The 19,694-nt window shown below is 42.4% G+C and overlaps 1 protein-coding gene across 7 annotated transcripts in view; it reads left to right on the forward strand.

The window, feature by feature from the left end:
• Positions 1 to 183: 183 nt before the first annotated feature.
• Positions 184 to 19,694, forward strand: part of LOC149455069 (cysteine-rich protein 2-like) — a 548,326-nt gene continuing 528,815 nt past the window's right edge. For 2 of the 7 annotated variants that reach the window (XR_016314105.1, XM_089686684.1), the window contains exon 1: positions 184 to 359. Coding sequence is in view for 5 of the 7 variants with exons in the window: in XM_089686684.1 (XP_089542810.1) it covers positions 317 to 359 (43 nt within the window). In the remaining 2 variants the exon portion in view is untranslated. The remainder of the gene's footprint in view (positions 360 to 19,694) is intronic. The other 5 variants (XR_016314106.1, XM_089686687.1, XM_089686685.1 and 2 more) reach the window with 4 other exon arrangements.

Here is a 19,694-nt window from a genome sequence, read left to right on the forward strand (position 1 = left end):
TCTACATAGGCTAATAGATTGGCTTGCAAAGTTCTGGTGCAAAGACCTGTTTTTACTGCATTTTGGATTTCATAAAATTGTGGATTATTATGGCACCTTCAAGAAACTGCCAGAAAAATTGCTGGTCTTGTAGTAAGTCAATCCCACACAGTAGCACACTGTATTAGATAAGCAAGTGAAAGGCGTGACCGTGATCCTTTGTCTCCATACATCTGTTCCTGTAGAGGCAGAGCAGAGGCTGGGAGTGAGTTACGTTAACGATAGGAAATTAGGAGCAATCGAGTGGCATCTCAGAAGCAGCACTGAACAAGTAACCATGGCATCTCAATGTCCTAAATGTGACAAGACGGTGTACTTCGGTCAGTATGATTTTATTTGAAAGCTGCACGTCATCTTGGCTTTTCATTTGCATTCAGTGTTGGCAGCATCTGTCGTTGGTGTAGAGGTGGTGGATGTAATTAATTGCTTTTGTGAAAGCAATGCAGCTACAGCATTGTAATAAGCCGAGTTGCATCAGATGCAGATAAAATGCACGGCTCATTCAATCTCCTGTGTCATAGATCAGAATGTATCGTTTTAAATTTAAGGAAATCCTATAATTGTGATGTCTACAGTATAGCCTCAATAAAAATGACAACTTGAAAATGATTTCAGAGAGTTAAAATATACAGGATTGTTTCTGTGGTACAGCATGACTGTGATTGATTTCTCTGGGTCAGAGTTGATTTTATATACTGAGCAGATTGTATTATGTACATTTATATTGTTTACTCTGCTGTGCACAGACAGCAAGCAGTGTAATCTTAACCACTTGCTGTCTGGGCAATTTTTACATTTTTCACATACAGTATATATTCAAATCAGCATTGCCTTGCCTAGAACCTACATAGTTGATCGTAGATCTAATGGAGATTGTACAATGGTTTCAATACTTAGGCTCTGATCCACATCTGATCGCTCAGCTCCTGCTGTCTCTGTCAAATCAATGATCTATGCAAGTTGAAAGTAAGGTAGAAAAAAAAAGAAAGTGATGCCTGTGTATTTAGTGAGAATGGTGATCACTGATTGAATTGGAAAAACGTGCACCTGAGGAGGTGGGTAAGTAGGAGGGTAAATGCAGGGTGTGTTAATGAGATCAGCTGGTGAACTGCTTCCTGTGTATTAACCCTAGGTTCACATCTGTGCGAGTGGTGCTGCTGCGGATCCGCACGAAAATCTGTGCAGTCGCACCACCCACACAGAGGAATGCGGACCCGTGGGCAGGTGCCATTAGTTCTAATGGCACGCCGCCCGCACTGGAAAACGCAACCGTAGGAGGAACCGAGGTTCCCGTGCAGGCTGCATTTTCCAAAGAAGTGCAGGAACTTCTTCCCTGTGTGTCACGGGCACGGGAGTGCATTCAAATGAATGGGCTCTCATGCCCGTGCAAAACGTGGCCCGCACGGCTGCATATATGTAAGCCGGAGGTAACAGTTTTCACGTCTAAGGTCTGTCCAGGAAGTAATGGAGACTTTTATTTTATAAAACAAACTGGACACTGATGTAAAAATTTAGAAAAATTAAGGTGGACTTAGCTTTTACATTATTATTAAAGGTGCAGCTCTATAATACTTTATACAGTAAATGAATCAAAATTCCATACACATAATGTGAAAGAAATCTTATATCAATGACCCAAAGTGTGAAAACTAAATTATCAACCAATACTTCAAACGTCCTTCTTAGTGCTCCACTATATACTGTAAAACGACAAAGTGCTTAAATATATAGCTTGTGCCTAAAAATCTTAATCAGTAATTTTAAGTCAATATCAACACGATTTCTCTTGTGTACCACCAAATTCTTTCACTTTCCCTTAAACAAACATCCCAACATGTAAAACACTCATCATTCTCTGCATTGTAGGCAAAAAATCCTTCTATAAGCACTTACACTTACCTGAGCCCTATCTTGATCCAGTGCTGTTCCTGAGAATGGTGGCTCTCTCTCCCCATTGAACAAAGAGGCAGAACAAAGAGGGCTCAATCCCGGGATGTGCTCTGTGTGTCCGCTGTGACAGGTCACAGTGGACACACAGAGCACATCCCGGGATCGAGCCCGTACAAATACCCCAGTAGCAAACGGCTTGCTGTGGGGACCTTGGCAGAGGAGGAAGCCAGGTGCACCCGCGGGGGACCCAAGAATAAGAGGATTTGGGTTGCTCTGTGCAAAAGCATTGCTACTCCTTGAAAAAGGAAGCGGAGCTTGTGAAACACGTTGTACACTTCCCCTCCATACGCCTGGTACTTGCCCTGAACATGCCACCACTGGTCGATTATTCTGGCAGGTCTGGCTCCATGAGTGTCATAGCAGCTTCTACATAGCACATGCAAGCCTTCCATCCATGTGCATTGTTCTTTCTACCATGTTCAAGCTGCAATACCTTTGCCTTGATGGAAGTGTGGATATGTTTATTTATTAAATGGTACTATGTTTTTTACTAATTTCTACACTTTGGCAACTTTGTTTCTTATGCTTGAGGTCAAACCTAAACAACACTTTCAATTTGTATTCAATCAGGCAGGCCCTTGCACTACATAGAAGAAGGTACCTCTAAAGGAGAATGTACAAAAATTGTACAAGAAAATTGTATAATGTAGGGCCAGCCTTAGAAACCCATATTCCAGCAGACCTATGTCACTTCTGACAGTGACGCAAGAGCTGCTCACTTCTACACGCCCACCAATCGCATAGCATTGTGACCTGCTGGGTAATTGCTGTCAAGTGAGCATGTTGAAAATAATAATAAAAAAAGCATAAAACAAATGATTTTTTTTTTTATTCATTGAAGGCAGCATATGAATTTATTAACTGCCAGTGGCCTGTTTGGTAAGTTTAGACTTTACATCTACTTTACCTTTGAAAGCTGTACAGTAGATCAGGTCCTACATTGACTCTTCTGGCTCCTACCTGTCTGTCAAATGTCCACCTTAGGAAGCTGCTTCCTATGGTGGTCACTTGTGCAGGCTTGCTATTCTGACACACAACCTGGCTCTCTCCCTACTCTCTGCTCACAGGTTTTGACAGTTAAGCCTGTGAACCAGAAGAGGAGAAAAAAACTGCTGCAGACATACACAGTGCTGGATAGAGAAGGGGCTAAGGTGAGTATTTAGGAGGGGCTGCGGGGGGAAGCTGCATGTAAAAGATTTTTTAACTTAATGCAGAGAATGCATTTAGGTAAAATTAAATGTTTTATCCTTTACAACCACTTTAAAACCACTTACCGACCAGCCCATCTAGCTTTACTGCTGCAGGGCTGCTGCTCTACGCAGAATCATGTACAGTATATACATTGTGTGTCCAGAAAGTAATGGGAATTATATTTTAAAAATTCTTTTATTGAAAAATTTTGAACATTGTCTCCTTCAAAGTATGAACCTTGTGAGTGTACATAACTCTCCCAGTGATTTTTCCCATTCTTCATAGCATCCCTGGATGTTTTCAAGTGAGATGGCGTTAGGAGCCTGCATAGTGGCTCTTTGGACAATATCCACAATACTAAAATGGATTTTAAACCCTTCTTCATGTTTGGGAATATGAAAAAAAAAATCACAAGGAGCCACCACAGGACTGTAGGGTGAATTGTTCAGCCAAAAACTGACAGCCAAAGCACTGTGACACCCAGGATTCATCTCCCAGAAAACTCTTTGTCTCAAAGATTTTACCTGGAAGTTCTTGATTGCTTGAGACAGAGTTTTTTGTGTACATCCTGACTCGAGAGATCATAGAAGATGAATCCTGGGTGTTTAGGTATAATCCCGAGACTAAGAAACAAAGTTCAAAATGGCACACACCCATGTTACCTCGCCCTAAGAAAACTCAAATGAGCAAATCAAAAGTCAATAAATGGTCAGTTTGTTTGTTTTTTTTTCATTTATGTGGAATTGTACCTACTAGTCAAACTGTCAAAGATTTTACCTGGAAGTTCTTGATTGCTTGACAGTTTCACTACTAGATATAAATTCCTTATGGACAATTCGACGTGAATAAAAAAACAATGACCATTAATTTGACTTTTGATTTGCTCATTTGAGCTTTCTTGGGGTGAGGTGACATGGGTGTGTGCCATTCTGAACTTTGTTTCTTCATCTCAGGATCGTACTCAAACACCCAGGGTTCATCTCTCGTGATTCCTCGACTCAAAAAATCAGGCTCTCCTTCCAAATGGGCCAACAGATCTTGGTAAACGAGTTGATGGTGTTCCTTCTTTTGCACACACTTTTCGCATGTTCAAATCCTGAGTTACGATTTCATGAACAATTGGCTTTGTAATTCTCATTTCCTCTGCAATCATTCTGATAGTGAGGCAACGGTCATGGTTGAAAACAGACCTCACTGCATCCACATTCTGTTCCATTTTTGACTAAGAGGGGAGCCCTGATCATTGTTCATCTTCTTGTCCTTTCTTGAAGGCCTTGTGCCATCGGTACAGTTGTGAACTTGATACCGCAGCTTCTCCATCAGCTGTCCTCACCAGTTCCAAAGTTTATGATGCACTTTTACCCAATTTCACATACAATTGTATCACGTACTGCTGTTCCAAACTTGCATTTTTCTTATATACTAGGCACTTGAACAGGGTGTCCCACAAATATCTAGACTCTGATAGGGCTGAAATGCAACTGATCAGTGTTCCAACATATACCTGGCATCCCACCCCAAGTCATCTTGGCCAGCATCACCTTTCACAGAGCCTTTCTCGAGAGTAGGAACTTCATTCTCATTATATTCTGGACACACCTCCGTATACGTGATTCTGCATTTTGGGGTATGGGGCTCGTACAGCACATGCTGAACTCTAGGTCCCAGCCAGTGATTGACACTTGTTAGGCACACATTTAACACCTTGATCACCCTAGATGTTAACCCCTTCCTGTTCAGTGTCATTAGTACAGTGGCAGTGCATAATATAAGCACTGATCACTGTAATAATGGTACTGGTAATGTCAGTGGCAGTTTGATCCCAAAAAGTGTTAGTTAGTGCTAAGTTGCCGCCACACTATTGCAGTCCTGTTATAAGTCACTGTGCTGCCATTACTAGTATTAAAAAAAAAATAAAAAATTCCAATGTATATCCCATAGATTTTTTTAAAATTCTTTTATGGGATATGTTTTATAGCAGAAAGTACAAAATATAGGGTTTTTTCGTCAGTCTTTTTTCTTTTATATAATAAAAAATAAAAAAAAACCCAGATGGATGAGGAATGGATCCCCCATCCATCTGGTTTTTAGACGATCAAATGCAGGCGGGTGTAAATAAAAACATGTACATTTACATCCGCCTCCCAATAGAGAACAACGGATGGTCTGATCAGGTCCGCCTGAAGAACAGACAGGCGGACTGTGACGGGAGTGACTTTTGGGGGTGGGGGGACCTCTGTATGATCTCCCAAATCATTATGTTTAACCCACCCTGTGCCTGTTTAAGGGGTACAGGGTGTGTATGTGAATGTCTGAGTCTTGTGTATAGTGTGTGTTCCTTTGTCTAGGCCACATGGCTGTCCATTGTCTGTTTGCCATGTGCTACCCCCCATTGTGCTGTGTCTTCCTGTCCAGCCAACTATTATGGGATGTACTGTTTGTGTATTTTTTTTCTGGATCTCCATACACACAGGCATCTTCGTCTGTACCATTCTGCAGTGTCTTCATGATAATTGACTTCGTGCTAAGACATAAATTGAATTTCCCCAAGTACCTTTTTCTGGGCTACATCTTTTCCAAGGATGGACCTTCCATGGACTCTGAAAAGGTAGCAACCATCACTAACTGGCCTTTTCCCAGTGGCCTTAAGGATACTTTGTGCTTTCTGGGCTTTAACAACTATTATCTTCAATCCATCAATAACTACTTTGTGCTGGTCATCCCAATTACAGCATTGATTTAAAAAATGCTGATCTCAGGAATTGGGCACCTCAAGCAATGGAATGCTTACCCTTTTGGCCTTGCTCTCGAAGCCAGATTTAACCAAATCTTTTTTTATTGAGGTGGATGCTTCCTCTTTAGGATTTGGAGCTAATCTCTTTCAGTGTCCAGTGAAGCTAGGTATCTCCTTGTCTATTTCTCCAAGAAATTATCCCCTGCTTAGAGGAATTACTTCATTAAAGATAGTGTTCTACAAGCTGTCAAGTTGTCCTTGGAAGAGTGGCCATTTAGAAGGCCTGTCCACCAGATTACCATCTACAGAGACCATAAGGACAGACATCTCACTGCCTGAATCCCTGATAAGCCCGTCTGGTCCTTGTTCTTTTTCCTGTTTTAATTTTGTTATCACTTTCAAGCTGTAGTGAATTTGATACATAAAAAAATGCATAAGCTATCTGATATAAATATATAAGCCCAGTGAAACATTCAAAAACAAAAGTATTTTTCCCAAGACATAAGAGTCCCCTGAATAGTCATTTAAGCAAGAGACGCTAACAAATGCTGACCAAACAAATGAAAACACAAAAACAATGGGCAACCTTAGGAAATAATTTTAACCAAACATTCTGTTGACTGAGTCCAAACATTCAATTGAACTCTCAGAACTGTTAGAAAGAGCAGACAAATTTACAATGGTGAGACTTAAAGTGTTACTAAACCCAGGACCCTGCATCCACTATATCTGGTCTCCCACAGTACACAGAACATGGAAATGCAATTATTTTAGTAAATATAAACTGCTTAATACCTTTTCTCATCAGCAGTATTTATCAGTCTTGTGACTTCTGTGTCCAGCCCAGCACTACCTAAAGCTTGTAGGATTAGTTTTCGTTCTGCTCTAGAAGGATGCAAAACCCCTGTGCTAATCACATGCATTCTTCCAAGAAAAAAAAAAAAAAAACCTCTCTAGCAATACACACTAAACTGAGTATGTGCAAATTCCTACGGTTCAGTCTATCTTATCAGGAGATGTGAAGTGGTCGCTTTAAAAAGGGGAGGAACAGAGAAGAAAGGATCAAATGGCCGTTTTACTCAATGCAGAGGATTAACCCCTTAGGTTCCACAGTAAGCATAACAAGCATCCTTTACTACATATACAGGCTGATTTTACTGTTGTGGGTTTAGTAACACTTTAACACTCAAGGCTGAAAAATACATGCAGTTCAATTCAGTAAACAACTATCCACTGGAAGATCAGTCAAGTGTTTGCCAACAAGCCACAGAGACCCCTCAGTATGTTTAGGAAAGACACATTTCTACACAATAGCCCAATGTTTATTCAAACTTTGAACCAAGTCTATACAAGTGAAAGCATCAGTTAGTCATTAGGTGAAGCTTAGAGAGTTCATGTGCTGGGCAGACTCATTTTTGCTTCTTATGTTCCTAGGACACCAATGTATTAACTGAATAATTACATCAAGTATTAGTCAACTTCCAATAACATACATGATGGATGGTGATTCTGGGGTGGATACTTTGAATTATAAATAAAAAAAAAAGTTTTGCTAATAATACATTTCCACATATCAGACTGAAAAGGGACATGAGGTATATTACATAATGGACTGAAATAGCACATTCACATCATCTAATGAAGTGCCATGATGAATTACAGGAATATTCTTCTTAATAGCAGCCATCTCCATAATGATTGATAACTGCAGAGATCCAATTCACATCTAATAAGGATGGTTCTCTGTGGTTCCTAGACCTCAGGAAACATTATGGCAATATGCAAAATGTGGCATAGCTGAACATATTTGCAAGAGATTATATATAGGAGAGAGCTTAGAGATGTTCATCACAGAAGAAAAGAGGCAGGCCCAGAGTCTATGTGAGGACCTGTTTATTCAAAATGGCCGGATTTGTCAACTTTTAATGGCATTTTCTAATGCAAAGGACAATAAAAGTTGAGACTTTCTTCTTTTAGAAGCATGGCTTACGATGTGGAGTGCAATGAGTTTGCCCAACAAATACAACCTCTAAAAAAAAAAAAAAAAAAAAAACTTGTTAGAAGCCCACCACATTGTAAAAGCTAGAAACCAGGAAATAGAGTCATTGGCAGGCAGGCTTGACCAGGCATGTGTTCAGCTAAGCCAATCCAAGGAGAGTCAGGGAAGTTTGGTAGACCAAATTCAACGTGCTTAACCCTTTGAGGACCAAGGGACGTATTTGTCCCATGTTTATAATTGTCTGTATCATCTGATTAAGAACTTAAAACTCTTTTTTTTTTTTTGGTTTGAGTCAAAATATTAGTTCTTATCAACAAACAACAAATGGATCTAGCTTTTTGCCAATTATTTCATGAAATGGCTTCGTTACAGCAACTGAAGTGTACGAACTTTAAAAACAAAAAAATTTATTCTTTTGGCATTCCAAAACCTTACGGTCCTCAAAGGGTTAATGCCTATATGAATAGACCCATAGCAAATTTTAGCAGCTTAAAAAGAAATACCAAGAATTGCAGCAGGAACTAGACTTTTAGGCAAGGAAGTCCCTTTGAAATGTCCCCTTATGAAATGACCTCCCCTACTGGGGATAAAGACAGTAAAGCAAAAATGGCGCTTGTTAGATCAGAGCAGAAAGTGTTGGAACAGGTAGTAAGGTAACTGTCCAATTAAACATTGGAAAGTTAACTCATCTAAACGGGAAATAGATGAATGGGAACATCAGTATCAGGGTGGTGTACATGCAATTGACAGTGAAGTAGTGTCAGAATACAGGTGAAGAGGAAGAGGATAGGACTTTGTACAGGCAGGAAAGGAAGTCTAGGGTTTCATTCAAAAGATATGACACCCCAAAAGTTATAAAATTCTTCAAAAGAAACTTTCCCCGTTTTTGCTAAGAAAAAAAAAAAGGGTCCCCAGGGTCCTGAGCATATGGAAACATATGAACACACTTTAAAAATCCTAGGCATTGAGGATGATCATACAAAAATTGATTTGTTGTCATGGGTATTTGAAGGTAAATATAGGTAGTGTTCTTGGTTCTTTGAAGGCCCTATATGGTAAGTCATGGAGAGAGGTCAAACATAGCTGTCATGTGGAGTTTGGGCCCTATAAAACCATTACCTCTGCCAAAGCTGCGGCCTATAATTTAAAATGTGGTTCTAATCAATCCCCACAGAATTTGTGGCTGTTTTGAAATATGCCTATTTCTGGCTGAGAAGGATCCCAATCCAGACAAGTCAGAATTCAAGACCTTATTTTATGAAGCACCACCTGCTTATATAAAATTGGGACTTACAAAAGATTACAAGAAGGGATGCTCCCTTGCTTGTCTTGTTAAAGAGAGTGACTATTTGTAATCGATTCAACAATCAAGTGAGAGCGGGGTAAAAAGAGAAGCCAAGCCTAGTCCTAAAATAGTGTCAACCATTACCATTTCTGCTCCATATCTGGGTTTACAAACAGAGAGGAGATCTTATGCAGAGGTAGTCCAAGGTTGTAGGCCCAATAGACCTCCCAGAATTGCACCTCATACCTAGCGAGTAATGGAAGACAGACAGAGGCCACATAACTACAGTAATGGAAGTGAATGGGGACAAAGGTATAGAAATGGCCATTATGATAGTGGGAGCAAAAGGGGCCAAAGGTACAGAAATGACCAGATGTTTTGCGATCCCCAACAGAACCAACACCCCAATTTTAATAGAAACCCCAATTTCATTAGGGACCCCAATTCCATCAGAAATTCCAATTTCAATAGGAATCCTAATTTACTAGAAACTCTGGTATTCATAGGTCCCCTCAAAATCAAGAACACCCACATTCATGAAGGGTTCATGCAGTTCCCCAGGTTCCCCTAAAACTACAGGGAAACTCGGAAATATCATAGAGCAAGGCTGCCGCATCAGGACAGGATCTGTGGTTCTGACTCTGAGACCTCTAACCAGTCCCATCCTTAATGTAACAGGCAGGGGCATATCTACCACAAGGCAAACAAAGCATTGCCTAGGATGGCAACTTTTAGATGGGGAAGCGCCGCCCCATGGAAGAAGGGACCTGGTGAGCAGCGGCGGACAGAGCCAAGAAGGGCCGCCATCTGAGGGGTACCACAGGTACTCCTATAGGTGGCCTGGACAGCAGGAGGATCGGCATGGTGGGGGAGGGCAGTTGCAGAAGGATGCACTGTGTATCTCTCCCTCCAGCAGCTGAAAGCCAGTTTGAGGTGTCTCCCCCTCTCCCTCCCGTCAGCTTTCTGCTGCTGGAGGGAGATACAGACCTGGCCAGATGGATGGGGTGCCCTGGTGTTCCTGAGTGGTCGCTCTCCGCTGAGCTTCTTCCCCCACCCACACTCAGAGCTGGGACCAGAGGACAGCCTGGAGCAGGGAAAGGAGAAGTGGTGGAGAAGAAAGAGACAGGAGGAGGTGAGCTGTATTGTGTTCTCTGGGTTCTCCCTCCTGTTGTCCATCCAGCACATGATCACTGATAGATCATATGTGACTGCACACACACAGTATGATTACCATCCCCTGCTCACATTTTGTGCTGCCTGAAGATCAGCAGCCCTTGGAGAAGGTAGGGGGGAGTGGTAATCATACTGTGTGTGTGTGTGTGTATATATATACAGTCCCATACAATCCATCAGTGATCGTGCATCGTGTGCTGGATGGACGACAGGAGGGAGAGCCCAGAGAACACAACACAGCTTACCTCCTCCCGGAACTTTCCTCTCCACTTTTCCTAGGAAGTGTCATGTGGATTTTGGGAAGAGGGTGGAGAGGGAAAAGGGAAAGAAAGAGGGAGAGAGGGGGGGGAGAGAGGGGGGGGGGAGAGGGAGAGAGAGAGGGAGGGAGGGGGAGAGAGAGAGGGAGGGAGGGGGAGAGAGAGAGGGAGAGAGGGGGAGAAAGAGAGGGAGAGAGGGGGGAGAGGGGGAGAGAGGGAGAGAGAGGGGGAGAGAGAGAGGGAGGGAGAGGGGGGGAGAGGGGGACAAGAGAGAGAGATGGGGAAAAGAGAGAGGAGGAAAAGAGAGAGGGGGAGAGAGGGGGAGAGAGGGGGGAAAGAGAGAGGGGGGAGAGAGAGGGGGAAAGAGAGAGGGGGGAGAGAGAGAGGGGGGAAAAGAGAGAGGGGGAAAAGAGAGAGGAGAGAGAGGGAAAAGAGAGAGGAGAGAGAGAAGGAAGAGAGAGTGGAGAGAGAGAGGGAAAAGAGAGAGGAGAGGAGAGAGAGAAAGAGAGGGAATAGAGATAGAGAATCATATATACACACACTCATTAAGCTCTCTTGCTCTCTCATTGGGGGGCGGGGCACACAATTTTTGTGTTGCCTAGGGTAGCACAAAACCTAAATACAGGTAATGAAGAGATACAGCAGCACCACTCTAAGTGTATATGGTTACAATCAGGCAGATTTAATGGTAAAATTGCACTCACATAGATAGGTAACAGGTAGACATGTCAAGTGATGGAGGTCCAGTGGGAGCATCAGGTCGTTTGGCAGCGCTCTGGGTGTATTCCCTCCACTACGATGGTGTCCAGGGCTCGGGGAGTAGCAGAGGTGCATAGGGAGGCTCGCAGGGATGATGTCACCGCATGGACCGGGTTTCCAAGATGGCACACGTTCGGAGCATGCTCACTCCTTCGTCAGGCCAATCTGGTGGCCATCTTGGCTTATATGGGTAATGCAGTAATGCCAGTAGGCGGGGCTGATAAATCAATTAATTCACAAGGTGAGCAGGGGGGGGGATTAACATTAAGATCCCCAGATCAGGGGATTACAAAGCTTAAATTACATGCATAGAAAAACAAGGATATATACACATGAAACTAAAAAGGATATGCCAGTAATACTCACAGAAGAAGTTGGTGGCTGGGGGTAAAAGGTGAGGGGGAGATAAAGGAAACCTTGGAAAATAAAACCTTGGGGAAAAAAAAACCCCAAAAAACGAAACATATAATGAACCTATATGGATACCTTGGGCAGTGGTATAAAACTGGGGGTGGGGAAACAAATATATACAAAATATGGAAAAATAGTGGGGGAAAATGAGACATAAAAAATATAAAAAATAATAAATGAGAAATAAAATAAATATATGATGATGAAAGATGGTTATAACAATGGAATAGAATAAAAATTAAAAATAAACATCAAAACATAAATAAATAAGCATCAAAAAATAAAAATAACAAAGAGGGTAAAAATAGGATTTAAAAAAAAATATTATACAGTATGAGAAAAAAATTATATAATGATGTGTGGAAAAAAAGAATATTGTATGTAGAAAGAGAGGAAGGTTGCAGGAGGTGGGCAGATGTGTAGCATGCCATGGTGTGGCAGATGTGTAGAAACAAAAAGGAAGGGGAAAAATAGGGGGGGGGGGAATGAGAAAAAAAAAATATAAAAAATAATAAATGAGAGATAAAATAAATATAGGGTAATGAAAGATGGTTATAACAATGGAAATGGAATTGAAATAAAAATGAAAAATAAGGATCAAAGAATAAAAATAAAGATAACAAAGAGGGTAAAAATAGGATTAAAAAAATTAATTATATAATTTTTTTCTCATATAATGATGTATGGAAAAAGAGAATATTGTATGTAGAAAGGGGGAAGGTTGCAGGAGGTGGGGGGGATATAGAGCATGCCCAGGGGTGGACTGACAAATCATGGGGCCCCCGGTCAATAAGGGATCCTGGGGCCCCTGTGTCCTTGCCCAAACTCAAAAAAGCCTATGAAAAAGATACCAGGGGCATCTCATGGGGCCCCCTACTGACCCCGGGCCCTCGGGCAGTGCCCGAGTTTCCAAATGGTCAGTCCACCCCTGAGCATGCCATGGCGTGGCAGATGTGTAGAAACGAACAGGAAGGGGTGAAGTGAAGTGTGGAAGATGTATGGATTGCGAGATACTTTATTATCAGCCAGTGGTTATAGGTAGATATAAGGGCTGGGTGGAAGGACATGGAGAGGTGGGGGAGGGGAGTGAGGAATTAACTATAGTATGGTGGATAATTCCAATTCCTCATTGAGGCCTCCAGGTGCCAGTGTGTTAAGGGTATATATCCAGAAAGTCTCTCTTTGGCAGAGGCGTTTGAAGCGCTCTGCTTGCGGGGGGCCTTTGGGGATGGTTTTTATCACCCATACTCTCATGTAGTCTGAGGATTGGGAGTGAAACTCCGAGAAGTGTTTTGGGATGCTGAGTTTGTTTTTGCAGTCATCTACTGAGCGTCTGTGCTCCCCAAATCTTTGGCGAAGTGTGCGGATGGTGCGACCGACGTACAGATGGTCACAGGGGCAGGATATACAGTAGATGAGGAATTCAGAGAAACAATTGTAGAATTCTTCTAAGTGGTAGGTTTTGCCTTGGGTGGTGAATTATTTTAGTCCATGTAGGACGTAGGTTAGGTATTTTGGCTTTTTTGCATTGGTACATGCCTTTGATGGACAGAAAGGTGGGTATGGAGTTGGTGTTATGTTTTTGGTGGTTTTTAGTTGGCTGGCGGCTAGTTTGCTTTTAATATTCCTAGCCTGTCTATAGGAGAATTTTGGGGTTAGCGGACTGGAAGTTTTGAGGTGTCGGTCATCAATGAGGATACTCTAATGTTTGCGCAAAATGCGTTCCATTTTGTGGCTGTGGGTGTGAAATTGTGTGGTGAAGCATAGTGGTCTGGAGTTGAGGTTGTTGGTGTTGGATGGAGGGTCTTGGGCTGGGGGGGGGGTTTAGATAGTGGGAAAATGCTTTTTGGACCAATGGTTCAGGATAGCCTTTTTCCAGAAATTTTTGTTTGAGCGGATTACCCTAGACAGTGTAGTCCTCCTTACACGTACACTTGTGTTTGAGTCTGCAGAACTGGCTTTTTGGGATATTGTTTATCCATCTAGGGTGATGGCAACTCTGGAAGTGCAGAAATGAGTTGCAGGCCATAGGTTTGGTATATTTCTTTTTGCATAGATGGAGGTGTTGGTGTGGCAGAGTTCTAGGTCTAGGAATGCTAGAGTGTTGGGGGTCACAGACAGATGTGAAAAATAGACCAAGCTGATTAGAGTTGTAGTAAGTTAGAAAGGATGCGACTTCATCTTGTGTGCCATCCCAGATGATGACAATGTCATCTATATAATGACCGAAATAGATGAGATGTTTGGCATAGAGGTTATGATTCCGAATGAATTGGTATTCCCATAGGCCCATGGTGAGGTTTGCATAACTGGGAGCAAAATTAGCTCCCATGGCCATGCCTTGTACTTGAAGGTAGTAGTTGCCGACAAACTGGAAATAGTTGTGGGATAACCAGAAGTGTGTGGTGTCCAGGATGAATTGGGCCTGTTTGTGGTTAATTGTGGGATATAATGACAGAAAATGTTGTAGGGCTTTAAGTCCCACTTGGTGGCGGATGGAGGTGTAAAGTGATGTGACATCTAAGGAGAGCCAGAATTAGGAAGGTTCCCATGAGTAGTGTTGGAGGTTGTCTAGAAGATTAATACTGTCACGGATATATGCAGGAAGGTTTTGGGCCAGAGGTTGGAGGAATTGATCAATGTATATGGATAAGTGGCTGGTTATGCTGTCCATGGAGGCCACGATGGGATGGCCAGGTGGATTGGTGAGGCTTTTGTGTATTTTAGTAAGATGGTAGAAGTATGGCGTGGAGTAATAGTCTGTATTAAAGAAGGCAAATTCTGTATGGTTTATTACGCCTTCTCCTGAGGCGGTTTGTAGAAGCATGGAGGCTTCCATATGGAATTTGGGCAAAGGTTCTGTGGTGAGATGGATATAGGTCATGTGATCCAATAGTCTGTATGCTTCTGATATGTAGTCAGTTCTCTTTTGAATTAGGATGCCGCCTCCTTTGTTGGCTGGTTTAATGATGATGCTCGTGTTGTTGGACAATTTGGTAAGTGAGGTCTTTTCAGCATGGGTTAGGTTGAGGGAGATGTGAGGAGCGGAGGGGCTTTATTTGCACATCCGTAAGATGTTGGAGTATACTGCTTGGTAGAATGTTTTGACATATGGGCCTTTATTATGAATGGGGTTGAATAGGGATTTGGGTCTGAAGTTGGTGTGCTGTATTGGGGGGAGATGTTGGGTGAGGGTGGATACATAAAGGTCCTCGTCATGGGAATAGAGGTCCTCAAGAGTAGTTAGTGCCTCAATGTCTGATGGGTCTATATTGTCCTCAGCGAAATACGAGCTGTCGGACAGGGTGGGTGGATTGGGGAGCTGTTGGGTGCAGGGGTCTTCCTTAAGGGCTTTGATGTTAAAGAAGAGTTTTACTGTTAGATTCCTAATGTATATATTGAGGTCCACGAATAAGGTGAAGGTATTGGGAGGGGCGGTGGGGGCAAATGTCAGTCCTCTACTGAGTAATGATACAGTATGTCATAACTATCTAATGTGTAGGTGGAGAGATAGTATATTTTAACAGTCTGGGCTGTATTTATCTTTTCTTTTTGTCTTTTGCGCCCCCTCCGGCATCTTCTAGTTTTCTTTTTAAAGGAGGTTAGGGGGCTTTTTGCTAAAAAAGGCATTTTGGTGGATGTGAGTGTGGGACTGGGGTAGTGGGGGTTGTGGATTGGGACTAGGATGATGTTGTCAGTACTATGTGTGGTTAGTATGGTATTGTGCGTACTGACCGTGGGTGTGTGTGTGTGGTAGGTGGTGTGTGATTGGGGGTAGGGTGGACATTGGGGGGTGGGGTGGGAGTGGCGGGGGTCTGGTGAGTGTTCATGGTGGGGGAGGGGGTTGGCGTTTTTTAGGCCTTTGGGGTTTGGGGGGATCTCGAGGGTGAGTAAGGTTTATGGACATGAGGGCTGATATTACTGATGTAGTGGGGGGGGTGTTTGGGGTTTAGGGGTGGTGTGAGGGTGTGGGAGCCGGTATGGTGGAAGGGGGTATAAGGGGTACTGGAGCTGAATTTTTCTGGTGGGGTTTTGGTTGTGGGTGACAGGACATGAGGGGGATGGGGTGTATGTAGTGGGGGGGGGGGTTAGTGGACTGTTTGGTGGTTTTTCCAATTGAAAATTCTGTGGTACTTCTAGTCATCTACAGTGGGGATCGAACATTTGGGCACCCCAGCTAAAATATTGTATTAATGTGCATAAAGAAGCCAAGGAAAGATGGAAAAATCTCCAAAAGGCATCAAATTACAGATTAGACATTCTTATAATATGTCAACAAAAGTTAGATTTTATTTCCATCATTTACACTTTCAAAATAACCGAAAACAAAAAAATGGCGTCTGCAAAAGTTTGGGCACCCTGCAGAATTTATAGCATGCACTGCCCCCTTTGCCAAGCTGAGACCTGCCAGTGTCATGGATTGTTCTCAATCATCGTCTGGGAAGACCAGGTGATGTCAATCTCAAAGGTTTTAAATGCCCAGACTCATCTGACCTTGCCCCAACAATCAGCACCATGGGTTCTTCTAAGCAGTTGTCTAGAAAACTGAAACTGAAAATAGTTGACGCTCACAAAGCTGGAGAAGGCTATAAGAAGGTAGCAAAGCATTTTCAGATGTCAATATCCTCTGTTCGGAATGTAATTAAGAAATGGCAGTCATCAGGAACAGTGGAAGTTAAAGCAAGATCTGGAAGACCAAGAAAAATATCAGACAGAACAGCTCTCAGGATTGTGAGAAAAACAATTCAAAACCCACGTTTGACTGCACGATCCCTCCAGAAAGATCTGGCAGACACTGGAGTTGTGGTACACTATTCCACTATAAAGAGATACAGTCATGGCCGAAATTGTTGGCACCCTTGATATTTCTCCAGGAAATCATGTATTTCTCACGAAACGTATTGCATTAACACATGTTTTGCTATACACATGTTTATTCCCTTTGTGTGTATTGGGACAAAACAAAAAAAGGGAGGAAAGAAAGCAAATTCGACATAATGTCACACAAACCTCCAAAAATGGGCTGGACAAAAGTATTGGCACCCTTTCACAACTGCGGATAAATAAGAATGTTACAAGCATGTGATGCTCCTGTAAACTCACCTGGGGCAAGTAACAGGTGTGGGCAATATAGAAATCACACCTGAAAGCAGATAAAAAGGAGAGACGTTCACTTAACCTTTGCATTGTGTGTCTGTCTGTGCCACACTAAGCATGGACAACAGAAAGAGGAGACGAGAACTGTCTGAGGACCTGAGAACCAAAATTGTGGCAAAATATCAACAATCTCAAGGTTACAAGTCCATCTCCAGAGAACTAGATTTGCCTTTGTCCACAGTGCGCAACATTATCAAGAAGTTTGCAACCCATGGCACTGTAGCTAATCTCCCTGGTCGTGGACGGATGAGGAAAATTGATGAAAGATTGCAACGCAGAATAGTCCGGATGGTGGATAAGCAGCCCCAAACATGTTCCAAAGACATTCAAGCTGTCCTGCAGGCTCAGGGAGCATCAGTGTCAGCGCGAACTATCCGTCGACATTTAAATGAAATGAAACGCTATGGCAGGAGACCCAGGAGGACCCCACTGCTGACACAGAGACATAAAAAAGCAAGACTACAGTTTGCCAAAATGTACTTGAGTAAGCCAAAAGCCTTCTGGGAAAACGTCTTGTGGACAGATGAGACCAAGATAGAGCTTTTCGGTAAAGCACATCATTCTACTGTTTACCGAAAACGGAATGAGGCCTACAAAGAACAAAACACAGTACCTACGGTAAAATATGGTGGAGGTTCAATGATGTTTTGGGGTTGTTTTGCTGCCTCTGGCACTGGGTGCCTTGACTGTGTGCAAGGCATCATGAAATCTGAGGATTACCAAAGGATTTTGGGTCGCACTGTAGGGCCCAGTGTCAGAAAGCTGGGTTTGCGTCCAAGATCCTGGGTCTTCCAGCAGGACAATGACCCCAAACATACGTCAAAAAGCACTCAGAAATGGATGGCAAAGAAGCGCTGGAGAGTTCTGAAGTGGCCAGCAATGAGCCCAGATCTAAATCCCATTGAACACCTGTGGAGAGATCTTAAAATTGCTGTTGGGAAAAGGTGTCCTTCCAATAAGAGAGACCTGGAGCTGTTTGCAAAGGAAGAGTGGTCCAAAATTCCGGGTGAGAGGTGTCAGAAGCTTATTGATGGTTATAGGAAGCGACTGATTTCAGTTATGTTTTCCAAAGGGTGTGCAACCAAATATTAAGTTAAGGGTGCCAATACTTTTGTCCAGCCCATTTTTGGGGTTTTGTGTGACATTATGTCATATTTGCTTTTCTGCCTCTGTTTTATATTTGTTCCAATACATACAAAGGGAATAAACATGTGTATAGCAAAACATGTGTTAATGCAATACCTTTTTTGTGTGAAATACTTGATTTTCAGGAAAAATATCAAGGGTGCCAACAATTTCGGCCATGACTGTACTTGTACAAATATGGTCTTCATGGAAGAGTCATCAGAAGAAAACCTCTTCTACGTCCTCACCACAAAAATCATCGTTTGAACTTTGCAAATGAACATATAGACAAGCCTGATGCATTTTGGAAACAAGTTCTGTGGACCGATGAGGTTAAAATTGAATTTTTTGGCCGGAATGAGCAAAGGTACGTTTGGAGAAGAAGGGGCACAGAATTTAATGAAAAGAACCTCTGTCCAACTGTTAAGCATGGGGTTGGATCAATCATGCTTTGGGGTTGTGTTGCAGCCAGTGGCACAGGGAACATCTCACGAGTAGAAGGAAAAATGGATTCAATAACACTTCAGCAAATTTTGGATGGTAACTTGATGCCATCTGTGAAAAAGCTGAAGTTAAAGAGAGGATGGCTTCTACAAATGGATAATGATCCTAAACACACCTCGAAATCCACGGGGGATTACATCAAGAGGCGTAAACTGAAGGTTTTGCCATGGCCTTTACAATCTCCTGACCTCAACATAATTGAATATCTATGGATAGACCTTAAAAGAGCCGTGCGTGACAGACAGCCCAGAAATCTCAAAGAACTGGAAGACTTTTGTAAGGAAGAATGGGCAAAGATACCTCAAACAAGAATTGAAAGACTCTTGGCTGGCTACAAAAAGCGTTTACAAGCTGTGATACTTGGCAAAGGGGGCAGTACAAGATATTAACTCTGCAGGGTGCCCAAACTTTTGCAGACGCCATTTTTATGTTTTCTGTTATTTTGAAAGTGTAAATGATGGAAATAAAATCTAACTTTTGCTGACATATTATAATAATGTCTAATCTGTAATTTGATGCCTTTTGGAGATTTTTCCATCTTTCCTTGGCTTCTTTATGCACATGAATACAAATTTTTAGCTGGGGTGCCCAAACTTTCGATCCCCACTGTATGTCTCTTTTACATTTATTGATTTTAACTTTTAAGTAGGTGATCTTCTTCTGATTTGGTGTTTCTTTTGAGTGTTTTTAACCAGCTGAGGGGGATGTGGGGTGTGTTGGTTGTATAGTGTGGATAAGGGATTGGGCTTTGATTAAGAGATTTTGGGATTTGATGTTCCTCTGTTGGATAATGATGTCCATCCATTTGTGAGAGCAGAACTCTGAGATGTAGTCACACTCTGTTTGTAAATTAGTGGTAAGGAAAGAGCACCTGTGTTTGCTTTTAAGTCCTCTGGGGGTGATTTTGGAAAGGAGGTATTGTTTGAAAAAGAATATATCCCACCATTGTTGGGTGAGGTACTTGAGGGTTTCCTCTAATCATTTGAATAATGCAAAGGTATGATTGAAGGTGTGTTTTTCTATAGTGTATTGGGGGGAAAAGAGTTGGGTAGGAAGAAGGGTGTATAGTTCCTCCCGGTAACCTCTATATTGAATATGAATTCCATGGGG

This window comes from Staurois parvus, unplaced genomic scaffold (assembly GCF_062004578.1).
Source record: "Staurois parvus isolate SC_StPar_1 unplaced genomic scaffold, SC_StPar_1.0 ptg000406l, whole genome shotgun sequence".
Taxonomy (NCBI): domain Eukaryota; kingdom Metazoa; phylum Chordata; class Amphibia; order Anura; family Ranidae; genus Staurois; species Staurois parvus.